This window comes from Aquarana catesbeiana, linkage group LG03 (assembly GCF_042186555.1).
Source record: "Aquarana catesbeiana isolate 2022-GZ linkage group LG03, ASM4218655v1, whole genome shotgun sequence".
In the NCBI taxonomy this organism is placed as follows: Eukaryota; Metazoa; Chordata; class Amphibia; order Anura; family Ranidae; genus Aquarana; species Aquarana catesbeiana.
In genome coordinates, this window is record NC_133326.1 from 254,494,233 (window position 1) to 254,520,987 (window position 26,755).

General features: G+C 42.5%; 1 protein-coding gene across 6 annotated transcripts in view; it reads left to right on the forward strand.

Moving 5' to 3' along the window:
- USP15 (ubiquitin specific peptidase 15) overlaps nucleotides 1–26,755 on the forward strand; it is a 190,694-nt gene that overhangs the window by 32,193 nt on the left and 131,746 nt on the right. For 4 of the 6 annotated variants that reach the window (XM_073619986.1, XM_073619990.1, XM_073619988.1 and 1 more), the window contains exons 2-3: nucleotides 16,953–17,080; nucleotides 25,811–25,953. In XM_073619986.1, the coding sequence (XP_073476087.1) occupies nucleotides 16,953–17,080; nucleotides 25,811–25,953 (271 nt within the window). The remainder of the gene's footprint in view (nucleotides 1–16,952; nucleotides 17,081–25,810; nucleotides 25,954–26,755) is intronic. The other 2 variants (XM_073619987.1, XM_073619989.1) reach the window with 1 other exon arrangement.

Sequence of the window (26,755 nt, forward strand, 5' to 3'; positions counted from 1 at the left end):
CATGGCCTGTGTGAGCAATATATCATTTAGTGACAACTTTATGAAAAAAAAAAAAAAAAAAAAAAAAAAAAGTGTCACTTTCCCGCAACTTGTGTCAAAATATAAAATATTCCATGGACTCAATATGCCTCTCAGCAAATAGCTTGGGGTGTCTACTTTCCAAAATGGGGTCATTTTGGGGGGTTTTGTGCCACCTGGGCATTCCATGGCCTCCGAAACTGTGATAGGCAGTGAAGAGTGAAAGCAAAAATTTACACCCTTAGAAATCCTGAAGGCGGTGATTGGTTTTCGGGGCCCCGTACGCGGCTAGGCTCCCAAAAAGTCCCACACATGTGGTATCCCCGTACTCAGGAGAAGCAGCTGAATGTATTTTGGGGTGCAATTCCACATAGGCCCATGGCCTGTGTGAGCAATATATCATTTAGTGACAACTTTTTGTAAATATTTTTTTTTTTTTTTTTTTTGTCATTTTTCAATCACTTGGGACAAAAAAAATAAATATTCAATGGGTTCAACATGCCTCTCAGCAATTTCCTTGGGGTGTCTACTTTCCAAAATGGGGTCATTTGTGGGGGTTTTGTACTGCCCTGCCATTTTAGCACCTCAAGAAATGACATAGGCAGTCATAAACTAAAAGCTGTGTAAATTCCAGAAAATGTACCCTAGTTTGTAGACGCTATAACTTTTGCGCAAACCAATAAATATACGCTTATTGACATTTTTTTTACCAAAGACATGTGGCCGAATACATTTTGGCCTAAATGTATGACTAAAATTTAGTTTATTGGATTTTTTTTATAACAAAAAGTAGAAAATATCATTTTTTTTCAAAATTTTCGGTCTTTTTCCGTTTATAGCGCAAAAAATAAAAACCGCAGAGGTGATCAAATACCATCAAAAGAAAGCTCTATTTGTGGGAAGAAAAGGACGCAAATTTCGTTTGGGTACAGCATTGCATGACCGCGCAATTAGCAGTTAAAGCGACGCAGTGCCAAATTGGAAAAAGACCTCTGGTCCTTAGGCAGCATAATGGTCCGGGGCTCAAGTGGTTAAAATAAGTCGATTTAAATCATCATTTTTTAAGGTCAACTGTCATCTCTGTCCCTCAGTGGCTCCTCCTCTGACCCGCTGTTGACTCACCGACAGTTCTATTCACTTTAATGGGAAGGCTGGTGATGTGCACTTACACCCCCTTCCTGCCCAGACCAATTTTCAGCTTTCAGTGCTCTCACAATTTGAATGACAATTACTCAGTCATGCAACACTGTACCCATATGAAACTTAGATAGAGCTTTCTTTTGGTGGTATTTAGTTACTAGTGGGTTTTTTATTTTTTGTGCTATAAATAAAAAAGTCCGTAAATTTTGTGAAAAAAATGCCTTTTTCTTTGTTTCTGTCATAAAATTTTGCTAATTAGTAATTTTTACTGCTACATATCTTTGGTAAAAATAACCCAAATTAGTGTATATTATTTGGTCTTTGTGAAAGTTATACAAGTGTCTACAAACTATGGTGCCAATCTCTGAAAATTGATCACATCTGATCAGGCATTCAGTACATCAGGTGAATCTCATTTCTTGAGACACTAACAAGTGAGGAAAGTACAAATACCCCCCAAATGACCCCTTTTTAGAAAGTAGACATTCCAAGGTATTAAGTAAGTAGCATGGTGAGTTTTTTTAAGTTGTCATTTTTTCCCACAATTCTTTGCAAAATTAAGATTTTTTAAATATATATCTATCTACTCTTCCCAAGTATGGCGATACCACATGTGTGAGACTTTTACACAGCCTGGCCACATACAGAGGCCCAACATTGAAGTAGCACCTTCAGGCGTTCTGGGGGCATAAATGACAAATCTCATTTCTCAACCACCTATTACACTTTTGAAGGCCCTGGAAAATGGAATTGCCCACAAAATTACCCCATTTTGGAAAGCAAACACCCCAACGTATAATCTATGAGGCATAATGAGTCTTTTAAAGGTTCATTTTTTTCCAGAAGTTTTTGGAAAATATTTCTAACACATAGCATGTATATAGCAAAAGTTACACCCCAAAATACATTCTGCTACTCTTCGCAAAATTAAGATTTTTTTAATACATAGATAGATAGAGATATATATATATATATATATATATATATATATCTCTATCTATCTATTTATATATATATTTATATATATATATATCTATCTACTCTTCCCGAGTATGGCGATACCACATGTGAGACTTTTACACAGCCTGGCCACATACAGAGGTCCAACATTGAAGTAGTACCTTCCGGCGTTCTAGGAGCATAAATTACACATCTCATTTCATTCCTACCTATCACACTTTTCAAGGTCCTGGAGCACCAGGACAGTGGAATTACCCACAAAATTATCCCATTTTGGAAAGCAAACACCCCAACGTATATTCTCTGAGGCATGGGCTGCAAATAGGTACTCGGGTACTCTGATGGGCTGCAGATAGGTACTTGGGTACTCAGGTAACTTGATGAGCTGCAGACAGGTACTTACTCTGATGTTCTGGTGACAGGTACTCAGTTACTTTGATGGGCTGGTGACAGGTACTCGGGTACTCTGATGGCCTGGTGAGGCCATCGGAGTACTGTCAGCTGTCAGGTTAATTAAACAGCGATATCAGAACCGATTCAATCATACAATTTTTAGTGTACATAGATTTGCAAAACAATGGGATAAAGGAATATTCCTGAACTTTGTTTTATCTCATTGTTACTGTGAAATGGTGTGAATGCATCAATGCAGTGCATGTTATATCAGCTTGCAGAGCTTGGATTCATTGAATGAGTTTTCCAAAAATAAATATAAGTAAATATTGCAGAATATGCAGCCTCATGCTACATAGGAATTGTGTGCAGAAGAGTAGTACGGAGGGTATGACCGTGGGAGGTGTGTGCAGAAGAGGAGTACAGAGGGTGTGACAGTGGGACAGTTACTCGGGCACTCTGATGGCCTGGTGACAGATTCTCGGGTACTCTGATGGCCTGGTGACAGGTACTCGGGTACTCTGATGGCCTGGTGACAGGTACTCGGGTACTCTGATGGCCCGGTGACAGGTACTCGGGTACTCTGATGGCCCGGTGACAGGTACTCGGGTACTCTGATGGCCCGGTGACAGGTACTCGGGTACTCTGATGGCCCGGTGACAGGTACTCGGGTACTCTGATGGCCCGGTGACAGGTACTCGGGTACTCTGATGGCCCGGTGACAGGTACTCGGGTACTCTGATGGCCCGGTGACAGGTACTCGGGTACTCTGATGGCCCGGTGACAGGTACTCGGGTACTCTGATGGCCCGGTGACAGGTACTCGGGTACTCTGATGGCCCTGTGACTGGTATGCGGGTACTCTGAAGGGTGGTGACAGGTACTCAGTACTCATATGGACTATGACAGGTACTCGGGTACTCTGATGGACTATGACAGGTACTCGGGGTACTCTGATGGACTGTGACAGGTACTCGGGGTACTCTGATGGACTGTGACAGGTACTCGGGGTACTCTGATGGACTGTGACAGGTACTCGGGGTACTCTGACTGTGACAGGTACTCGGGTACTCTGATGGATTGTGACAGGTACTCGGGTACTCTGATGGACTGTGACAGGTACTTGGGTATTTTGATGGACTGTGACAGGTACTCATATGGACTGACAGGTACCCAGATGAACTGAGACAGGTACTTTGATGGGTGGTGACATGTCTTCTTTTTCGGGGGGGCGCAATCAGTGTGATTGGTGTAAACTGTAAGCGGTAACGAGCTGTTACCGCAATCTCCTCCTCACACACGATCGGTGTGTGAGGAGGAGAACCCAGTAATATCTTGTTTCCGCGGTTTGTTGACATTTAGTAATCGGCTCTGAAAGGATCACAGCCAATCACATGGTAAACAGCCGCCGGCCAATGACTGTTTACCAGCGTCGGTAACAAGCAGTGTTCCCGGGAACACACTGCCACCGACATGCACAAGCAGTGCGCCAGTGTTTGCGCGCATGCACTCTGCACAGTGGGGCGGAACCATCTGTGATCAGCCGTGACTTCATCATGGCCAATCACGTGGTAAACAGCCATGACCAATGGCTGTTCACCCCCCTCGGTGGCGAGCGGTGTCTCCGTGACACGCCACCACCGAAGGAACAGGGATGCGCACACACGATCGCGCGCATTCCCTGTTTAAATGGAGGGCCGTCATATGACGCCCTCCCAGAACGAGAGCCGCGCGCCGCCTGGCCGCCATATGACAAGCGGCAAACGGTTAAATGTAAGGACTTATTCATGATGTTAGTTAGAATCTTTAATATTTGCAAACAAAATGAAGTATTCATATTTAGAATAATAAGCTGTCAGGTTCATTAAACAGCGATATTAGAACCGATTCAATCATACAATTTTTAGTGTACATAGATTTGCAAAACAATGGGATAAAGGAATATTCCTGAACTTTGTTTTATCTCATGGTTACTGTGAAATGGTGTGAATGCATCCTGGTGTCAGAAGAGTAGTACGGAGGGTATGACCATGGGAAGTGTGTGCAGAAAAGGAGTATGGAGTGTGTGACAGTTTGAAGTGTGTGCGGAAGAGGAGTACGGATGGTATGACAGTGGAAAGTGTTTGCAGAAGAGGAGTACAGAGGGTATGACAGTGGGAAGTGTGTGCAGAAGAGGAGTACGGAGGGTATGACAGTGGGAAGTGTGTGCAGAAGAGGAGTACGGAGGGTATGACAGTGGGAAGTGTGTGCAGAAGAGGAGTACTGAGGGTATGACAGTGGGAAGTGTGTGCAGAAGAGGAGTACGGAAGGTATGACTGTGGGAAGTGTGTGCAGAAGAGGAGTACGGAGGGTATGACAGTGGGAAGTGTGTGCAGAAGAGGAGTACTGAGGGTATGACAGTGGGAAGTGTGTGCAGAAGAGGAGTACGGAGGGTATGACAGTGGAAAGTGTGTGCAGAAGAGGAGTACGGAGGGTATGACAGTGGGAAGTGTGTGCAGAAGAGGAGTACTGAAGGTATGACAGTGGGAAGTGTGTGCAGAAGAGGAGTACGGAGGGTATGACAGTGGGAAGTGTGTGCAGAAGAGGAGTACGGAGGGTATGACAGTGGGAAGTGTGTGCAGAAGAGGAGTACTGAGGGTATGACAGTGGGAAGTGTGTGCAGAAGAGGAGTACGGAAGGTATGACAGTGGGAAGTGTGTGCAGAAGAGGAGTACGGAGGGTATGACAGTGGGAAGTGTGTGCAGAAGAGGAGTACTGAGGGTATGACAGTGGGAAGTGTGTGCAGAAGAGGAGTACGGAGGGTATGACAGTGGGAAGTGTGTGCAGAAGAGGAGTACGGAGGGTATGACAGTGGGAAGTGTGTGCAGAAGAGGAGTACGGAAGGTATGACAGTGGGAAGTGTGTGCAGAAGAGGAGTACTGAGGGTATGACAGTGGGAAGTGTGTGCAGAAGAGGAGTACGGAGGGTATGACAGTGGGAAGTGTGTGCAGAAGAGGAGTACTGAGGGTATGACAGTGGGAAGTGTGTGCAGAAGAGGAGTACTGAGGGTATGACAGTGGGAAGTGTGTGCAGAAGAGGAGTACGGAGGGTATGACAGTGGGAAGTGTGTGCAGAAGAGGAGTACGGAGGGTATGACTGTGGGAAGTGTGTGCAGAAGAGGAGTACTGAGGGTATGACAGTGGGAAGTGTGTGCAGAAGAGGAGTACGGAAGCAATGACCATGGGAAGTGTGTGCAGAAGAGGAGTACGGTGCAGGGTATGACAGCGGGGATGTGACAGTGGGCAGTATATGTGAGGGAAGGGTATAGTGGCTGAGGTACGAGGCAAGGCAAATAGGTGCAGGGAAGGTGTTTGGGGGGCATGACAATGAGCATACTAATAAATTAGTTTTATTATCACTTAGTACTATTTTTCCCACTGTAGTAATAGGTCATTTTTATGGAGGCATCAGAGGTATAGTAATATTTTGCTTCCTGCTCAGTGTCCAGTAGTTACAGGTCAGCAAGCGCTCTGGCTGTGTTCTTTGACAATGTGGTTTTCCTGCTGTCAATATGGGAGAGAAGCAGACACATGGGAGAAGATTTGTAACATTACTAAGAATTCAAGGGGGGGGGGGGGGTGTCTCCGGGCAGGCTAGCAGAGAGAGTGGTGCTGCATTTGTCTGCATGTGTAGGAATCTATCAGTCAGAGCTGGTGAGGCGAGGACACTGAGAGGAAGAGCAGACAGGGAAACGGGAGCATACTCATTTGGGCCCATGGAGCGGACTCCATTGAGATCAGCAGTAGGGGATCTGTCTGCAGAGCAGGCAGATGACAGGTCCATGTCTTCTCAGCTTCTGCAGAGTGGACTTGGACAGAGCCCGATCTGCTCTATGGGCAGCCAGATGTAAAGGTACTCCGCTGTCCATATACACCAAACTAGCTCCAATGCAACCTGCCTACATGGAAGAGGACAGATCCCCTTCTGTTTGTTTTTGAATGTGCCATGAGTGAATGTGCCATGTAATCAGGTCCCCCTTAAAAACTTTTTGTTGAATTTTACCATCAGAGTTTTTTTTAGTTTAAAGCTGGCCATAGATGGATAGAATTTCAAATGAAAATTCTAAAGATAAGTCTTGGAAAATTCATATGCAAATCCTCAGGACATTCCCAGAACATTTGGATGTTCGATAGATTTTCTTTGCTTTTTCTAACATTTGATTTTGCAATGAATAGACCTTACCGAACAAAAAGCACACCTATTGATACAAATTTGTTTGTTGATTCGACATCAGTAATGATTAAACAACAAGCTGGCCATAGATGGTCAGAATTATGAATGAGGAAAAATGTTTAATACATTGAGCACAATAAAATAAACATTCTTTAGTAAACGTTTTATTGCAAATTTTACCCCAGCACTTTGCAGTTTACAACTTTCAATGTTGCTAGCTGCTGCTCTCTCAGTGCTGCTTCCCTGAACGCCTTGTCCTCACAGGAAAGAGTTTACAGTGAACAGCGCAGTCTGGAGTCAGTTTTTTAGCTTTTAGAAGGGAGAATCAGGGAAGAGAAGGAGAGTGCCTTGCAATCCTAGGCTACAGGGTTGTGTGTGTGTGTAGGGAGACACAATTCTAGTCCCAACAAAAGGCAGGAAGAATACCAGCTCTCCTGGCCTCCATACTGTATTTCTCCATGACAGATGTTCTTTAACAGCTCACTGTTTCTACAACAGAACTTCTGATGTGGGCTGTTTTCAATGAGCTAACATGTAGACCCGGTCAAGTGCAAGGGCAGATATGTTATCATTGCTTCAGAACAATGGTTGCCATATATATCCTAAGTCTATATTTAGAAACATGTTTTTTCTTTGGAGGCAGGCATGTCACTTCACTATGATAGTCCCAATTATACAGAATATTTGCAACCTTCCAGTGTGTTATCTGATTAAAGACTTGACTATTTTGATTGTAAAGTTACACCACCTTACATTGTCATTGTGTACAAATCTCTGTCAGACACTAGCATGAAATAAAAGCTGGTGTAAATAAGTCCATGATGTAGTTATACAAAGTAGTAAGTCACTGAGAAACTGAAGATGGAGAGATTGTCTTGACTTTCCACTATACTAATGTTTTAAATGCCAGTAGAAAGCTGCCGAACTATTACATTTTATCAACATAAATGTGAACATTCCATGCTTTAGCAGTAATGTAGTTGTGTAGTTTCTATGATTACAGCATACCTGGCCATGCTGTGTTTTTTGTTATTATGTGCTGCTAATAGCACAAGAATATCAAAGGAAAAGATCCATAAGCTGGACATCATGTACCTGAAATGCGCAGTCCGCTCCGCCCCTTGGAGCTTAATCATGGGGTTCCCCATGATTAAGCTCCAAGGGATGGAGTGAAACACATTGGGGGCATGGCCTAGCTCAAGTCCGGGCTGAACCATTGGCTTCCGCTGCTGTCAATCAAAGCCAGTCGCGAGGGAGCAGGGGCCGCGACCAAGGCCGGCTTCCCATGAGGGCACTAGACTGAGAGGAGGGGACAAGAGCGCCGGCAGGGGACCCGAGAAGAGGGGTTTGGGGCCGCTCTATGCAATTCTTTTGCACAGAGCAGGTAAGTATAACATGTTTGTTATTCTTTTATTTTTTTATTTTTCCTTTATAATCACTTTAACTGCTTGCCGACCGCCGGCTACCAGTTGACGGCCAGGCAGCGCAGCTCTCGTTGCGGGAGGGCGTCCTATGACGCCCTCGCTTTCCCGGCCCACCAGGGGGCGCGCGTGCCCCGCTGACGGCAATCGCCCGCCGTGTCACTGGGCACCCGGTGCGTGTGCCCGGCGGCTGCGATGTCCACCGGGCACCCGCGATTGCCCGGTAACACAGCAGGACTGTGGATCTGTGTGTGTAAACACACAGATCCACGTCCTGTCAAGTGAGAGGAGACCGATGGTGTGTTCCCAGTACAGAGGAACACCGATCGGTCTCCTCCCCTTGTGAGTCCCCTCCCCCTACAGTTAGAAACACTCACTAGGAACATAATTAACCCCTCAATCACCCCCTAGTGTTAACCCCTTCCCTGCCAGTCACATTTATACAGTAATCAGTGCATTTTTATAGCACTGTATAAATGTGAATGGTCCCAAAAATGTGTCAAAAGTGTCCGATATGTCCGCCGCAATATCGCCGCCATTACTAGTAAAAAAATAAATAAATAAATTTAAAAAATGCTATAAATCTATCCCCTATTTTGTAGACGCTATAACTTTTGCGCAAACCAAACCATATACGCTTATTGCGTTGTTTGTTTTTTTTTTTTTTACCAAAAATATGTAAAAGAATACGTATCGGCCTAAACTGAGGACAACATTTGTTTTAAAGAAAGAAAAATTGGATATTTATTATAGCAAAAAGTAAAAATATTGTGTTTTTTTTTTTCAAACTTGTCACTCTTCTTTTGTTTATAGCGGAAAAAATAAAAACTGCAGAGGTGATCAAATACCACCAAAAGAAAGCTCTATTTGTGGGGAAAAATGATAACAATTTCATCTGGGTACAGTGTTGTATGACCGCGCAATTTTCATTTAAAGTGTGACAGCACTGAAAGCTGAAAAATGGCTTGGGCAGGAAGGGGGTGAAAATGCACTGTATTGAGGTGGTTAAGCAACCATATACACTGATCTGCCATAACATTATGACCACTGAGAGGTAATGTGAATAACATTGATTATCTTCTTACAATGGCATCTGAAAGTGGGATGGATGTATTATGCAGCAAGTGAGCATGTTGTCCCTAAAGATGATGTGTTGAAAGCAGAAAAAATGGGCAGCATTTGAGTGACCTTGACATGGACCAAATTGTAATGGCTAGATGACTGGGTCAGAGCGTTTCCAAAATTGTAGCTCTTGTGGGATGTTCCTGGTCTGCAGTGGTCAGCACCTACCAAAAGTGGTCCAAGGAAGGAAAACTAGTGACCAGATCATGGGTGGCCAAAGCTCTTTGATGCACGTGTGAAGTGAAGGCTGTCCTGTGTATTCCAATCCAATAAAATTACTACTGTAGCTCAAATTGTTGAAAATGTTAATGTTGGTTTCCGATAGAAAGGTGTCAGAACACAGTGCATTACAGCTTGTTGGGTATGGGGCTGCGTAGCTGTAGACCAGTCAGGTCATGCTGAACCATGTTCACAGCCAAAAGAACCTACAATGGGCACGTGAGCATCAGATCTGGACTGCAGAGAAATGGAAGATGGAAGGTGTCCTGGTCTGATGAATTCAAGAGTGGTTTGAGGAACACAACAATGATTTTTAAGTGTTGACTTGGCTAAGTTCTCCACATCTCAATCCAACTGATTATCTGTGGGATGTGCAGGAAAAAACAAGTCTGATCAATCTGTGGAGGCCCTACCTTGCAACTTACAGGACTTAAGAGGATCTGCTAATGAAGGCTTGGTGCCAAATTCCACAAAATATCTTCCTAGGACTGGTGGAGTCCATGCTTTGATGGGCAATGGTAGGTGGTCATAATCTATTGGCTGATCAGTATATATAAAAACATGGACAGAAAATACTTTACAGGCCAGGGGGCGCAAATAAAACAACTTTAAACAATGTTTTCTTTGCCTGGAGATTCAGTTTAAAGAATAAGAGCCCTAATTCTTTTTGCGCCTCTTTGCTGAACAGAACCCCCCCCCCCCCCACAAATGCACACTAAGGCCTAGGTTCACACTGATGTGGTGCGGAATTCACAGCTAATTCTGTGCAGTTTCTGCACCGCATCAAAATCGCACTCTGTTCACCCTGATGGAAGGGGACAGACCCCCCTTCTGTTTTTTAAGCGGATCGGTGGTAGGTGGGTGGGTGTAGATGGACACAAGTTCATTTACATCTGCCACTCCATAGAGGTGAATGGTCCAATTGGGTCAGACCGATCGTGTAAAAGGGGCCTAAGGCTGCTTTCGCACTGATGCTCTGTGGCTTACCCACAACTCGGGTGCAGCGCAGTGCACCTGTGTGTTAGCTGCACTTTGCCACAGATTTCTTTTATATCCTGTTGGTGTGTAGCACTTTCTGAAAGCGCACCAAACCTGCAGGTGATAACAGAAGTCTATGGCTCAGTGCTGGTAACTTGCAGGTGCACTGTGCTGCACCTGCGGATCAGTTTGGAAGAAGCCCAGTAACCACTGCAGAACAGATATGCCCATATATACACTGTGGTTTTAGTAATAAACTTACCTTTAATACCATTCTGGTATCGGCAGCTGTTACTGTCCCAGACAGTGCATTTGATATCACTCCTCCTGTGACAGGAGTTGGCGCTATACAGGAAACATCGGCTTATGTGGCTTTGCTCCGCAGCTGCTTCCTTCCTCTACTGCTGGCTTCATTCACAACACTGATGCTCAGGAATGGCGGGTCAGCAACCCACGATCTTGGCTTGTCAACCTGCCATTCCAGAGCACAAGGTCGCGGGCCACTGGTTGGGCACCCCTGGTATGTGAACCAAAAAAATCTGTACATACAAATGAAGAAACCATCATAAATCAGAGTTATGTATAAAATGCTAATTTATATATACACTTACCAGCCACTTTATTAGGTACACCTTGCTAGTACTGGGTTGGACCCCCTTTTACCTTCAGAACTGCCTTAATTCTTCATGGCATAGATTCAACAAGGTGTTGGAAACATTCCTCAGAGATTTTGGTCCATATTGACATGATAGCATCACAGAGTTGCTGTAGATTTGCCAGCTGCACATCCATGGTGCGACTCTCTTGTTCCAACACATCCCAAAGATGCTCTATTGGATTGAGATCTGGTGAGTGCGGAGGCCATTGGAGTACAATGAACTTATTGTCATGTTCAAGAAACCAGTGGTGAGATGAACTGAGCTTTGTGACATGGTACATTATCCTGCTGGAAGTAGCCATCAGAAGAGGAGTACACTGTAGTCCATAAAGGGATGGACATGGTCAGCGACGATGCTCATTTAGTACTAAGGGGCTCAAAGTGTGCCAAGAAAATATCCCCCACACCATTACACCACCACCAGCTGTTGCTGTCCCAGACAGAGTGCATTTGGTATCACTCTGCCTGTGACAGGAGTTGGCGCTATACAGGAAATATCGGTTTATGTGGCATTGCTCCACAGATACTTGCTTCCTCTACTGCTGGCTTCATTCAGAACACTGAAAGGCAGGATGGATCCATTCTTTCATGTTGTTTATGCCAAATTCTGACCCTACCATCTGAATGCTGCAGCTGAAATTGATACTCTTTAGACCAGGCAGTATTTTTCTAATCTTCTATTGTCCAATTTTGGTGAGTCTGTGAGAATTGTAGCCTCAGTTTCCTGTTCTTTGCTGACAGAAGTGACTCCCGGTGTGGTCTTCTGCTGCTTCAAGGTTCGATGTGTTGTGCATTGAGATGGTATTCTGCATACCTTGGTTGTAACAAGTGGTTATTTGAGTTACTGTTGCCTTTCTGTCATCTCAAACCAGGTTGCCCATTCTCCTCTGATCTCTGACATCAGCAAAGCATTTCGTCCACATATCTGCCACTAACTAAATATTTTCTCTTTTTTGGGCCATTCTCTGTAAATCCATGTTCAAAGTCACCTAAATCCCCTTTCTTCCCCATTCTGATGATTGGTTTGAACTTCAGCAAGTCGTCTTCACCATGTCTAGATGCCTAAATGCATTGAGTTGCTGCCATGTGACTGGCTGATTAGCAATTTGCGTTACCAAGCAATTGAAGTGTAAATGTATGTATGTCTATATAAAATGTATACAATCCCGGGAGTATAAATACTAGTTAATGAGTCTGTTGCAAACAGCTAGCTTTGGCAGAGGCTGCCCCCTGAGCGAGCTGGGAACCCAAACACTGCATGAGAAAAAAGGGTTGAGGAGGGAGGTGCCAAGCTGTCAATAGTGTACCAAGTTTGATTTGTAAAAAAAAAATTAAAATACAAAGCTTATACACTCACAGACATACCTACTATTGCTGGTGTTATACATTGAAACAAGCTCAATGTGAAAGTTATCTGCCAAAACCCTCTGAAACACGTTCTGATTGGTCACAGCACCCTGGATGGTTGACAGCTCCTTGACAGATCAAGTCTCCCACAGCGACTCGCTTGGAATCCTGCCCCAGCTTCACAGCGCCTCTGTCAGTGGCTCTGGTGTGAATATCTGAGTGCTTAAGCCTTGTATTTTAACTTTTTCTACTAATAAAACCTGCTACACTATTGAAGGCTTGGTGCCTCTCTGCCTATTCCTATTATTCTGTATTGGCAGTGTTTTTTAGGGGACCAGCGAGAGAAAATGTGCATGTATTAGAGGTTTTCTGCATATGTTTTGTTCTAATTTGCTCAGACATGCCCTTTAGCCTAGGTTCACATTGCTGTGGGTTAGAAATCATGCGAGTTCATCGGAACTCGCACGATTTCTAACCCGGCAATGCAGTCCGACTTCAGCAGCAATTTGACAGACATCTGCACAGATGTCTATACAAATCGCCCCCCCAAAGTCACCAAAAGTAGAACAGGAACTACTTTTGGGAATCGGCGTGGCGCTGTAAAGTTGGTGTTGCGCCGATTCGACCGATGCCATTGCTGGCAATAGCTGCCAAATCGTACCAATGTGAACCTAGGCTTAAAACGGAGCTCTGCCTTAAAATAAAAAAAAAATTAAAGTCAGCAGCTACCAGTACAGCAGCTGCTGCTGGCTTTTAAAATAAGGACACTTGCCTGTCCAGGAATGGATGTCCTCACCCGAAGCCGACCCGTCCCTCAGCTCCGGGTGCAGGCGCCGGCATTGCTAGTAAGGGAATCAGCCTTTTTCCCTACTATGCATGCGAGAGTCGCGCTGCGCATTCCGAGTGGTCCCTATTGTCTTCTGGGACCTGTGTGTCTCCCAGAAGACAGCGGGGGGGTGGGGGGGTGGACATGGTGTAGATCACCGTGGATACTGCCGTGATCTTTTGTCGGAAGTGGGAGCAAATACATGTGTTAGACAGTTACCTGCTTCCCTCTCACCCCTGATAGGTGCCAAATGTGACACCAGAGGGGAGGAGGAATCCGGACAGCTAAAGTTCCATTTTTGGGTGGAACTCTGCTTTATGGTAAGGAAATGTTCATGCATACGTAAAAATGAAGGATATATACTTAATGTTTCTGATCGTGCACACTGCATTTGATATTGTTAAGATGATTTAAAAATAGTTTCCACCTAAAAGTAAACCCGTATACACAGAGGGAACCTGCTTGTGTTGCTTAAACAGAAATGAATCTTCAAGTGGGACTGAAAATTAATACAATTAATATATTTCCATATTTATTTCCAGTAAGTATGAAGTAAACTTGGTGTTCATTTGCAATGGAGGAAGGCGCTCAGTTCACAGAAAGGATGGCCACTAATATTCCATGACACATAAATGAGGACTTGGCAGGGATTCTATAGTACACAGCAGTTCTAAGAGCCAAAATTACATTTGAATCATCAAAATTATACCAACAGACTTGCAGTCATCAAATAAAGGATTGATTTATTTTTGTATATCTACTCCATTTCAGAAAGTTGCTGGAACATGAACACAATCTAAAGAACACACAGCAGCCAACCAAGTAGATGACATCTTTCGGACACTCGTGGTCTTGTAAAAGATAAATGTTGCTTGGTTGCTGTGGGTTACTCATACTCATTTTATCTGACCTTCTAAGAGGGGATGGTTCACACCACAGAAACTCAGTCTGGATGCGTTTCTGCATGCGTGTATTCAATGCCTTCCAGTGCGTTCCCCCCTCGCTTGTGTTTTTTTTTTTTTCTTTGGATGCAGCACGTTCTACATTTGTTGACTGGAACGCACTGCAGTGGTGTGAACTTTGCCATTAAAATCCATGTAACCTACTGTCTAGGCATTTTTGATGCAGAAAAAAAAATGCACTGGACTGCATGTGGTGTGAACTGGCCCTAAAGGCATACGTACCCACTGGGAAGTTTTGATTGTAACTGAGTTGTTCTACCTTAGGAAGGATGGTTTTCTGCCGTATAACTGTAAGGAAAAACTACTTGATGGAGTCTCAAAAAATGCCTTGCTTTTCTCTATATCATTATAGTGCAGGTGCGTTCTGTAGATCAGGGGTCTACAAACTACAGCCTTCTGCTGTAATGGCGTGTACACACAAGCGGAATGTCAGACAGAAAAAGTCAGACGGAAGCTTTTCATCGTCTATTCCGATCGTGTGTGTGCCTCATTTGACTTATTTTTTTGAAAATTCTGACAGACCTAGAAATAGAACATGTTCTAAGCGGGAGAACCGCTCGTCTGTATACTGTTCCGACGGACCAAAAACGACGCATGCTCCGAAGTAAGTACTAGGCGGAAGCTATTGGCTACTGGCTATTGAACGTCCTTTTTCTAGTCCCGTCATACGTGCTGTACGTCACCGCGTTCTGGACGATTGGACTTTGGTTTGACCGTGTGTAGGCAAGACCGCTTGAAAGGAATTCTGTTGGAGAAACCTTTGGCGTTTTATTCTGATGGTAAAACCGGTCGTGTGTACAGGGCATAAGAGTTCACTCTGTTTGGGGCCCTGATGTGGGGGGGGACTTTGAAAAGGACTCTGGTGTAGGAGGGGACTCTGATGTAATTGGAAATTGATGGGGACTCTGATGTAAGGGGGAATCTGACCAGCTCAAGTTTATTTGGAATGTCTTTGCTTTGTTTTAGTGAAGTTTTTTTTCTGTTCTAAATCCATAACATATGCTGATTACAAAAAACTAAAAGTAAAACATATTAATTTAAATTGAATTTGTTCTTGTATAAAACTGATTTTTTTTTTTTCAGCCTGTGAATATTTGTTGGCCCTCTAACTAAAAAGTTTGGAGACCCCTGCTGTAGATAATAGACGAGAGCTATGGTGTTATGGGGGTCTCTTTGTTTTTCATGGGGAAAATTATGGGCTGAAATTAGGGTTATCGGCATTTTGCCAATAGAAAAAAAAATATGCTGCCTATTGACTTCAATGCAGTGCAAAAACGCCCCCTATTGACTTTAATGCAAAATCATGTCCCTTTGACTTCCGTGCAAAAACACCAGCCACATTAATTGCATTTTAAAAAATATATATATTATTTTTCGGTTTACGGCCAAGTTCATCCAGAATTTAAATCTCGGTGCACCACTAAATTTTACCTTAGTGTGTTTATTAAAAGGATAATGCTTTTCTCGTATCATTTAAAATGATAGAAAATGCCTCCAAATATTTAGAATAATAAACATGACTGTTAGACTTTGGAGTCGTTATATAGTATAGTTTGCAATGCACTTTTTAGAGTGGAACTTTAGTCAGAAAATTAAGACCCGATAGATCTTTCAGGCTGGTCCCTTTTGCAGGTATATGTAAAACATTAAAAATAAGTGCCTATAATGTTTAAAATCCAGTAATATGCTGTCTCACCCTGCTCTACAAATACTCAGCTGCTCTCTATTTTGTCACTGTGCCAAAAATATAGAAGCCAGTCTGCTGGCAGTCTAAAGATTTACTGCTGCTCAGGGGCTCTGGATTTTAGCAAAATGACAGCCTCTGGCAAGAAAAAAACACTCGGGGAGGTCTGGAAAGCGGCGTCGGCATGATGACCTCACTGGTGGGTCGCAATGATGTTTCGGAGCTAGCGCAAGGGCCAGTGCGCATTCTCCGAAACATCAACGCTGCATTCCAGCCCTCACCACCGAGTGCCAGCTACCATCCAAGCCTCTGTCTGTTGAGATTCTGCAGAACAGGACACCCCTCCTTACAGGCAGAGGTGAACTCTGCTGTGCGGGGACTGATGCTAACGCCAGGGTGGATGGACTTGTGTCTTACTCTCCTAACTTCTATGTAAGTGGATATTGCACCTTTGTTATATTAAAATGTTACAGTTCTACAGACGCCTGTCTCTTGTCTATTTGCATATTTGGAGTCTGCTTTCAACTTCCCCTACAAGGCTAGCCCTGATCTCTGGACTGCAACACTGTTTACACCCTCTCTTCTCTTCCCCTCCTTGTTGCTAACACTGAGTTCTCCACTCAAAAGGACTTATCTGATGGACATATGTATTATCAGCGCCACTATCCCAATTTCTCAAGAAAAAACATGAACAATGATGAAGGCAATTTACAGCACACACTAATTTTGGTAGCATAATTAATAATGTTGAATGTATGTTCCTTGGTAAAGAACATTATTTTTATCAAGTTGTTATGCTTTATTGCTTTATTGTATGTCTAGCGTCAGAACTGGCATTCACTAGGGCATAGTGATGGGAAATTCAAAATTTACAGCTGTCACCAGAACAGGGATAGCAGTTCCAGGATTTCCCTTTCTTCTCGTTTTAAATACACTATATGTAGTCTCATAATTTTCTTAGGGACCAGTATGCTGACTTGTGTTTAATGTAATTTTGTTTTGCCTCTATATAGGTACTTGATTGACAGTCGCTGGTTCAAGCAGTGGAAGAAATATGTGGGTTTTGACAGCTGGGACAAGTATCAGATGGGAGATCAGAATGTGTATCCAGGTCCCATTGATAACTCTGGACTCCTCAAAGGTCATTCTCTAATACTTTTAAATTTGTAGTGAAAACATTGTAGCATGTAAAGGTAGTTAAATTATTTTTTGCATGCCTGTCCTGTGTTACTTTGGAAGATAAAGATTTAAAACAAGCCTATACTTTGCCCATGTACAGTAAAGCAACAGGTTTGCTGTAATGCTGCTCTCTCCAGCAGGAGCATACTTGCCCTCCTATTGGTCTCCCACTGTCCATTCAGGTGCAAAAAGTGATTAAAGGACACTCTGTCAGAGCTTGCACAAGTTTGAGGACTGTCTCACTGCCCCTGTGTAACAAGGCTTTGCCAATCACCAAGTATCAGTACTGTCATATCAGTAGAAGAAGAGAGAGTCACGTGCTCAAATCTGGAAGTACTGGGTATTCTGTGCTCCTGGTGGATGAATGAAGCAGCAGAGGAGCAAATAAAAGGTGAATGTATGCTGCGGTGGGGTATTAAAGCAAACCTTTTGCTTTAACCTACAGGAGCTAAATACAAGTTTACCTGAAGGCCCTATTCACACCTGTGAACGGGGCCACTTACGATTAGATGTAGGAGACCCAGTGAGGGCTGCATGAGCAATTGCATGCAAGAGACCACAAAAACTGCGGGAACTGTCAGCCTCCCTTTGTATTTATTAGGGCTCTTGCCAGTGCCTAATCGCAAGGAAACCCCCACCTACCCCAGCGGGGTCTCCTGCATCTAATCGCAAATGGCCAGATTAGCAAGTGTGAATAGTGGCCTAAGGTTGAGCTGGTCAATCTGATTTCATATTTGCTTTGCTTTAGATACCAGGTTTTCTCTCTCTACAATGCACTTTTATCCTCTCTTGGGCTTTGCACTTCTAGATGGGTATTGGGTACTATTGATGAACAGCAATTTTTCTATTCTTGGCACTAATCAATTGAATTGAGCTCTGGGCTTCAATTAGGTTGCTCAATAACATTTAGAGTCCTGGTTTAGAACAACTAGTCTAGCTTTGACTGTGTTTAGGGCTTCAAAAATTAACCTCATCCTGGTTTCAGGTCTCTTACACCCTGAAACAAGTTTCCTTCTAGAACTGTTTTCTGTTCGGTCCATCTAACTTTTTTCGATCCTGACCAGTTTCCTAGTCCCTGCCATTATAAACATCCTCACAGCATGATGTTACCACAACTGTTTATTACCAAGGGGAGAGTGTTCTCTTTGGAAAGAGTAGTATTGCTTTTCTGCCACACAAACATCACCAAGTGAAAATAAAAAGAGAGAAGCTTAAACAAAAAAATCATTGACCACACCTAATCTATGTTAAAATATGTTAAATCTTAGGTGTGATTTAAAAGCTTGGAATCCATTTTTGTTTGTTCCAACTGTTTCTCCAGATCCAGTTTATAGAATGTGATGTTGTAATCGCATATAGGTCATTGGTCTCCAAACTGCGGCCCTTTGCTTGCCTAGCAATGGGGCACTATTCCTCCCACTGGCACCAACAATGGGGCACTATTCCTCCCACTGGCACCAACAATGGGGCACTATTCCTCCCACTGACACAAACAATGGGGCACTATTCAATTTACTGACACAAACAATGGCGCACTATTTCTCCTCCAAATACCAAAGATGGGACATTGTTTAATCCCGCTGGGCACAGTCTGGCCCCCCTAAAGTCTGAAGGACAGTAAACAGACCCTTTGTTTAGAAAGTATGAATACCCCTGATGTCGGACGACATGCGACTAAATATGTGTTGTCTAAAAACAGTTAGGTGCACCAGAGTCTATATAGGGGTTTCACAAGAAAGAAAGTGAATACTTATAAAATTGTGATTTTCATGTTTGTAATGTAAAAAAAGTAAAGTAAAATAAATTATGTACAGTATATCTTGTCCATATTCAGTACTGATTGTGGAGATTAGGGGCATGCATCCATTTTAGTATGAGGTTATCACACCATAATTATCCAGGGGATTATACTTTTGCATAGCACTGTGGTTAATTATCTAATGGGGGCATTCCTACATGCTGATACAACGCAATAGCAATACCAGATAAAGGAGGCTGTCACCTGTTTTGAAATGTTATTGATATTTGAACCTGTAGTGTAACTATTTTTGGAATGAGACGAACACTGTTTTAGTTGAAAGTGATCTCAGGATAAGTTTACACTGCGTTTACTGTGCGGACAGCTGTCAAAGTTGGCCTCGGCAGGCAGTGGTGCACACTAGTGCAACACACTACTTCCTTGGTTTGTTTTGGGGTTTTTTCACTATGATCTTTTTATTTTGTCTAAATGTTTACATGATTGAGATCGACTGTATATCTTGCATTGAATGTTTGTTTTTTAAACCCTGTTTTTGTTTATAGTTTGTAAATATTGTAAATCAATGCCAAAGATATTTATTGATTGGTAAACCTTGGTAAATTATTTGAAGAATTATGGGGGTTGGAGTGGCTTAAAATTTGAGCCTATTTGCAGTGTACATGGTCACAAATGGCACAGTCCTTGTACCCTAAAAATATGCTTTAATTGCTGTTCCACAAGTGAGACACAATATTGCAGGATTTTTCATTTTCTGTGATGACTTCACAGGGGCTAAGAAAGTAGAAAATCTGTGTCTAGGAACACAATCAGGGGAAAAACAGCACTGGGAGGAGAGGGAGGTTTGGGATTAATAACAGCTGCTGCCTTCAAATGAGCTTTATTTGTTATACATGCATGACATGTTTTCTAAATAACTTTATTAACTGCAATAACTACTCAAAGTTGCTTTTTATATAATATATTATTTTTATATTATTTTTAATACATATTTTTTATAATGTATTATTTGCTATAACTTGGACACTATCATGTTGCACACTCGTCTAAAACACCAGTTCACAGCCCCCTCAAAGCCACAGGGAAAATAGTTCACAGCCCCCCCAAAGCCACGGGCAAAATAGTTTGCAGCCCCCCAAAGCCACAGGGAAAATAGTTCACAGCCCCCCCAAAGCCAGGGGCAAAATAGTTTGCAGCCCCCCAAAGCCACAGGGAAAATAGTTCACAGCCCCCCCCCCCCCAAAGCCACAGGGAAAATAGTTCACAGCCCCCCAAAGCCACAGTGAAAATAGTTCACAGCCCCCCAAAGCCACAGTGAAAATAGTTCACAGCCCCCCAAAGCCACAGTGAAAATAGTTCACAGCCCCCCAAAGCCACAGTGAAAATAGTTCACAGCCCCCCAAAGCCACAGTGAAAATAGTTCACAGCCCCCCAAAGCCACAGTGAAAATAGTTCACAGCCCCCCAAAGCCACAGTGAAAATAGTTCACAGCCCCCCAAAGCCACAGTGAAAATAGTTCACAGCCCCCCAAAGCCACAGTGAAAATAGTTCACAGCCCCCCAGAGCCACAGTGAAAATAGTTCACAGGCCCCCAAAGCCACAGGGAAAATAGCTTGCAGCCCCCTCCCCCCCCAAGCCACAGGGAAATTAGTTCGCAGCCCCCCCAAAGCCACAGGGAAACTAGTTCGCGGCCCCCCAAAGCCACAGGGAAACTAGTTCACGGCCCCCCCAAAGCCACAGGGAAAATAGTTCACGGCCCCCCAAAGCCACAGGAAAAATATTTCTATAATAATCTTTAAATTCATATGATTATTTGTGAAATACCTGCAGTGGCCGGGGAGCGACAAAGTATCAGAGTTTGAAGACATGAGCCTCTGAAAAGGTAAGTATAGATGCTCTTCTATAGAGGAGAAGTCCAGCCAAAGCTCGTTTGGCTGGGCTTCTCCTTTGGGTCACAGGAGTGCAGTTCATTTTGCACTCCTGTGACCCGTTTTCAGCAGAAGGCTGAAGTCCGCTCCCTGCTGACATCACGAATTTCAGTCCAGGCACCGCATCATCGCGACAATAAACAAACAACAGACTTGGGGGGGACACCCTAAAAATGCATTTATATACAAGATGGTGCTGCTATAAGACCGCAAACAGAACAAAATAGTAAATGGTAAAATAATTATAGCGCACACATACAAAAATTACATTTAAATCCTGCAAGGCTATTTAAATACACCTGAACATATTCAAAAATATGGGGATTTGGTCACACTATATGGTCATATAGTGATAAGTGCCCCATTATCAGTTGGTCCTACACTAGTAATAGAATGAAAGATCCTGCGTCTCAACCATGGGAGACAAACCACTAATAAGAGGTAATGAAGGGGGATGGGGTGCTCCGGCCCAAGGAGCCTGGTCAGGGTCCATACAATATACAAGCAACAGACTTGGGGGGGGGGGGGGGGGGTGCTGCTATAAGACCGCAAACAGAACAAAATAGATTATAGCGCACACATACAAAAATGACATTTAAATCCTGCAAGGCTGTTTAAAAACACCTGAGCATATTCAAAAATATGGGTAATTGGTCACACTATATGGTCATATAGTGCTAAGCCCACTTACTGCGTCAAAGTACACCATTATCAGTTATTATTATTATCGCAACAATAGAGTCTGGATCCGCCAGGTGCCTGGACTGATACCGGTCTCAGCCTTTCAGTGAGCCGCTGAGAGCCTGAGACTGGCGCCCCCTACCTCTCCACAGCTCAGCGCTCCAGTGAACGAGGAGGGAGAAGAGCAGAGAGCTGTGACTGACAGTCTACAGCTCTCTGCTCATGAAGCTCTGAAAACCGAGCATTTGGCGATATTAGATCGCTAGTTTTTCAGTGTACAGGCGCCAGGGGATAGATGCAGCATCGGACCCATGCTGCATCCACCTAGGTAAGTATGAATGGGGTAAACAACACAGTACGTGCAGCGCTAAAAAATGTGAATAAAGATATCAATTAATAAAATTATGAAATGATCAAACAAAAATACTTGCAATAATAAGTGAAATTAGAAAATAACAATAATTACATAAAAAAGAAAAAAAAGGGAAAAAAGAAAACTAAAGCAGTGTCCCATAGTGATCAGTGAAAAAATCCATAGGTAATATGCCTCCACAGGAGAAATAGTGAATTGCAGGGAACAAAAGCTGTGACACCAATCTTCCTAATGCAAAACCAGCGTGTATTCAGGTCAGCACCCAAAAGTGAGGTAGCTTGCTTACCAAAAAGCCATGACTGCTGCTAGCAGTCTCTCCCAGCACAGGAAATTTGGAAGTCTCCCCAGAACTTATAATCCTCCAGATCAGCCGTTCTTTCTAATATTGCTCAGAAATAGAAAATGGAAACTTTCATAGTGCAGTAATTCAATTCAATGTTGTTTATTAAAACAAAGGTTTGCACTTACAAAAACGATGTATCATCAAAAGCGGTTGTGTCTCATGTAAAGCTGCGGTGTCTCTATCCGCTTCTCCCTATTCCCAAAGTGTTCGTCTCACCACCGCCGTGGAAGGCTGGCGTGATGACGTTACCGTCCGAGGCTCCACCCAGCTTTACATGAGACACAACCGCTTTTGATGATACATCGTTTTTGTAAGTGCAAACCTTTGTTTTAATAAACAACATTGAATTGATATACTGCACTATGGAAGTTTTCATTTTCTATTTCTGAGCAATAGGATTATAAGTTCTGGGGAGACTTCCAAATTCCTTGTGCTGGGAGAGACTGCTAGCAGCAGTCATGGCTTTTTGGTAAGCAAGCTACCTCACTTTTGGGTGTTGACCTGAATACACGCTGGTTTCGCATTAGGAAGATTGGTGTCACAACTTCTGTTCCCTGCAATTCACTTTTTCTCCTGTGGAGGCATATTACCTATGGATTTTTTCATTGATCACTATGGGACACTGCTTTTTCCCTTTTTTTTTCTTTTTTTTGATATGTTTTTTTTTTTTTTTAATGCAATTATTGTTATTTTCTAATTTCACTTATTATTGCAAGTATTTTTGTTTGATTATTTCATAATTTTATTAATTGATATCTTCACATTTTTTAGCGCTGCACCTACTGTGTTGTTTATTCTAATGGAAGTTTATGGTATTTAACTTTTGGTGCTGGCTGCTTTACACTTTTAATATTTGCTAATTATTGAGCGCAGCGTTTGACCCTAGGGTCTCCTTTTTTTTAAGTATGAATGGGGAAAAAAAATTTCCCATACTTCTCTTTTAACAAGGCATGCTTAGTTTAACCACTTCCGGACCGCCGCACGGCAATATGTCCTAACTTTTTTTTTTTATCCAGAAAAATATTTTATTGAGAAAAACATGTAAAAACATACACATACCGACTTCACAATTACATTTTGAAATGCTTATATCTATCAGACATTCTACATTTGTGTGTCTTAATGGCTGCATTATTAAACTAACCTGTACCAAAACACCACCCACTCCACTGTATATCATTTTATTCATCACATACATCTGCATAATAAAAACCATTTGTCCATCCCTATCCTAAACAAAAGGAGTAATTGAACCACATACGGTATTGTGCCTTTGTAAGGTAGCCATAGTTATCCAATACTCAGGGTCTCATGTCCCAAATCCCAACAGTCTACCCACGACCAAATCCACCGGGGCAAGCCCCGGAACATTCAGCCATGGTCCCCAGAGTTTCTCGAACTTCTGTGGGCAACCTCTGTGTTGGTATATCACCTTGTCTTTTCTTAACATTTCCCCCACAGCGTTAACCCATTCTTTAAGAGCAGGGGGCTCTTCAGAAATCCAGTGTTTCATAATTAGTTTCCTTGCCAGGAATACAGCTTTGGTAATTGCCACTTTAGTACATTCCTCCCATCCCAACTCATCTATCACATTGAGCAAGCAGTGTTTGGGATTCGTAGGCAAAGTGACCTGAAATACCCTATTGACAGTGTCCACCACCCCTTTCCAATAGGGGTGAAGCTTTGGGCACCTCCATAGTAGGTGGATCAGGTCCCCATGTTCTCTTTTGCATCTAGTGCATAAAGGGGTGGGTCTAAGGCCCATAGCATATAACCTATGAGGGGTATAATAAACTCTTAATATGATGTACAATTGTGTCAGCCTGTGTGCAACATTCAGAGAGCATGTGGGCACGGCCTGTAGCACCTCTTCCCACTGATCTCCATCCAGCGGGCCGACATCTCTCTCCCACTTAGCAATCATTCCCAAAGGATGTTTATTTAAAAGACTTTGCAGTAACATACTATAACACTGTGAAATAAACCCTTTGGTATTATTGGCTCCTGCAATCACATTAAACACAGGTGTGTGTGAAAAAACCCAATCCGCAGATTTACTCTGTGCCCCTACTGCATGTTTTAATATGTCCTAACTTTGAAGAGGGATATTGTTGTTATGGCAGCAGCTAGCTGCCATAACCCTGGTATCCTCTTCTTCAGCGGGTGGTCCGGTTTCTGATAATAGTGGTCTCTGCGGCGGAATCGCCGCAAGATCACTTTTATCAGCGGGGGGAGAGGGGAGATCGCATCCTTCTCCTTCCTTGGTATGGAGACAAGTGAGGGGAAGATGGCCTCCATACCAGTGCAGGGCGGAAGCGACGTCAAAACGTAACTTCCGCCCATAGCTCTTAAAGGGACTTATTTTTATTTTTATTTTTCAGATTACAAAATTTTTTTTTTTTTTTTATTGTATTTTAGTGTAAATATGAGATCTGAGGTCTTTTTGACCCCAGATCTCATATTTAAGAGGTCTTGTCATGCTTTTTTTCTATTTACAAGGGATGTTTACATGTCCTGTAATAGGAATAAAAGTGACACAATTTTTTTTAAAAGAACAGTGTAAAAAAAAAAAAGGTAAAATAAATAAGAAAAAAAAAAAAAAAATTTTTTAAATGCGCCCCTGTCCCGCCGAGCTAGCGCACAGAAGCGAACGCATACGTGAGTAGCGCCCGCATATGAAAACGGTGTTCAAACCACAGACATGATGTATTGTTGCGATCGGTAGAGCGAGAGCAATAATTCTAGCCCTAGACCTCCTCTGTAACTCAAAACATGCAACCTGTAAAATTTTTTTAAACGTCGCTTTTGGAGTTTTTTAAGGGTAAGAGTTTGTCACCGTTCCACAAGGGCGCAGTTTTGAAGCATGACATGTTGGGTATCAATTTAACATCATCTTTCATAATATAAAAAAAAATTGGGCTAACTTTACTGTTGTCTTATTTTTGAATTCAAAAAAGTGTATGTTTAATTTTACTTATCTTTTACATTTTTAGAAAAAAAAAAATGTATAATGTTTGGGGGTTCTAAGTAATTTTCTAGCAAAAAAAAAAAAATTTTTTAAAATTGTAAACGACAAATCTCAGAAAGAGGCTCGGTCCTTAAGTGGTTAAAATGGTTGTAAAAGCAGCGAGTGACAAGGGAGTGGCTGGTGGGGCCATTCCCAGCTCTGTATGCCTTATGGACACAGAGCAGGACTCAGGAGCAAGCACAAATAGGCGGAGCCAAAAGCGCTGGCAGGGGACCCAAGAGGAGAAGAATTGGAGCTGCTCTATGCAAAACTATTGCACAGAGCAGGTAAGTATAACATGTTTTTTATTTTAACAAAAAAAAAAAAAAATCTTTAATATCACTTTAAAGTGACCCTGTGATCACAAGGTTACTTTAACACACTATAATAAAAACAAACCCATATGTGTTTTCTAATGTAATGGTATAAACTAGGGGTCCTTATTTTAAATGAGTAGCCACTGAACCTGGGGCAGGCACTCTTATGGTTTCACATACCACTGGTTGAGAACCTTTAGCAGCTGGTATTTTGTAAACTCACATTCTATGCACTGTCTTTGCTTTTAAGATTCCAGTTGTTAGTCTCAATTTTTTAATGCTGACAGTCTGTTTCGCAGATACTGACACACAGTCTCTTAAGGAGCATCTTATTGATGAGCTTGATTACATTCTGTTGCCTACCGAAGGATGGAACAAGCTTGTTAGCTGGTATACGCTGATGGAAAATCAGGAACCCATAGCTCGCAAGGTACTTTGTGTTCTTCATACAGTGTTTCATTGTGTGGCTTTTTGGATACATTTGTAAAAGCAAATGCAAAAAAGAATTCTAGATAACAAGCTTGCTTTTATCTGCTAAATGTCACCATAAAAATTAATGATCAGATGCTAGTGCCAAATTTTCATGCAGGTTTTATTTTGCAAGCCCTTGATTTATACATGATATTTTATTTGAGAATATAAATATATATATATATATATAAACAACTGTGTACACATTTGTTGGTACCCTTTGAGGAAAAAAAAAAAAAAAAAAAAACACTTTTCTCCAAACTAACATGAAACTGACAAGATTACGAGGGCTCTTCAAAAAGTTTCCGCACTTCTTCTTTTTTTTTTTTTTATACGTTTCGCAGCCATCTGAAGAGCACAGTGTGAAAACTCTTATACAAAACTGCAAGGTCAACCGGCTTGCCAGACAGACTAGTCACATGATACTTTCAGACACGACCAAGTATTATTCTTCCCGCCCTCACTGTTTCCAACAAAAATATAAAAGTGCAGAAACTTTTTGAAGACCCCTCGTAATTTGCATTCATTAAAGTCTGTTAAAAATAAGACTATTCTTTTGATTTTTGATTCAGCAGAATATTTTAAATAATAAAACAAATGGCATTGACAGATATATAATGTGATTTTTTTTTTTTTTTTTTTTTTTTTTTTTTTTTGGAGCAATCACTGCAAACAAGCAATTTCTGAAGCTCTCAATGAGACTTCTGCACCTGCCAATAGGTAGTTTGGCCTACTCTTTTTGACAAAGTGCCCCTGCTGTC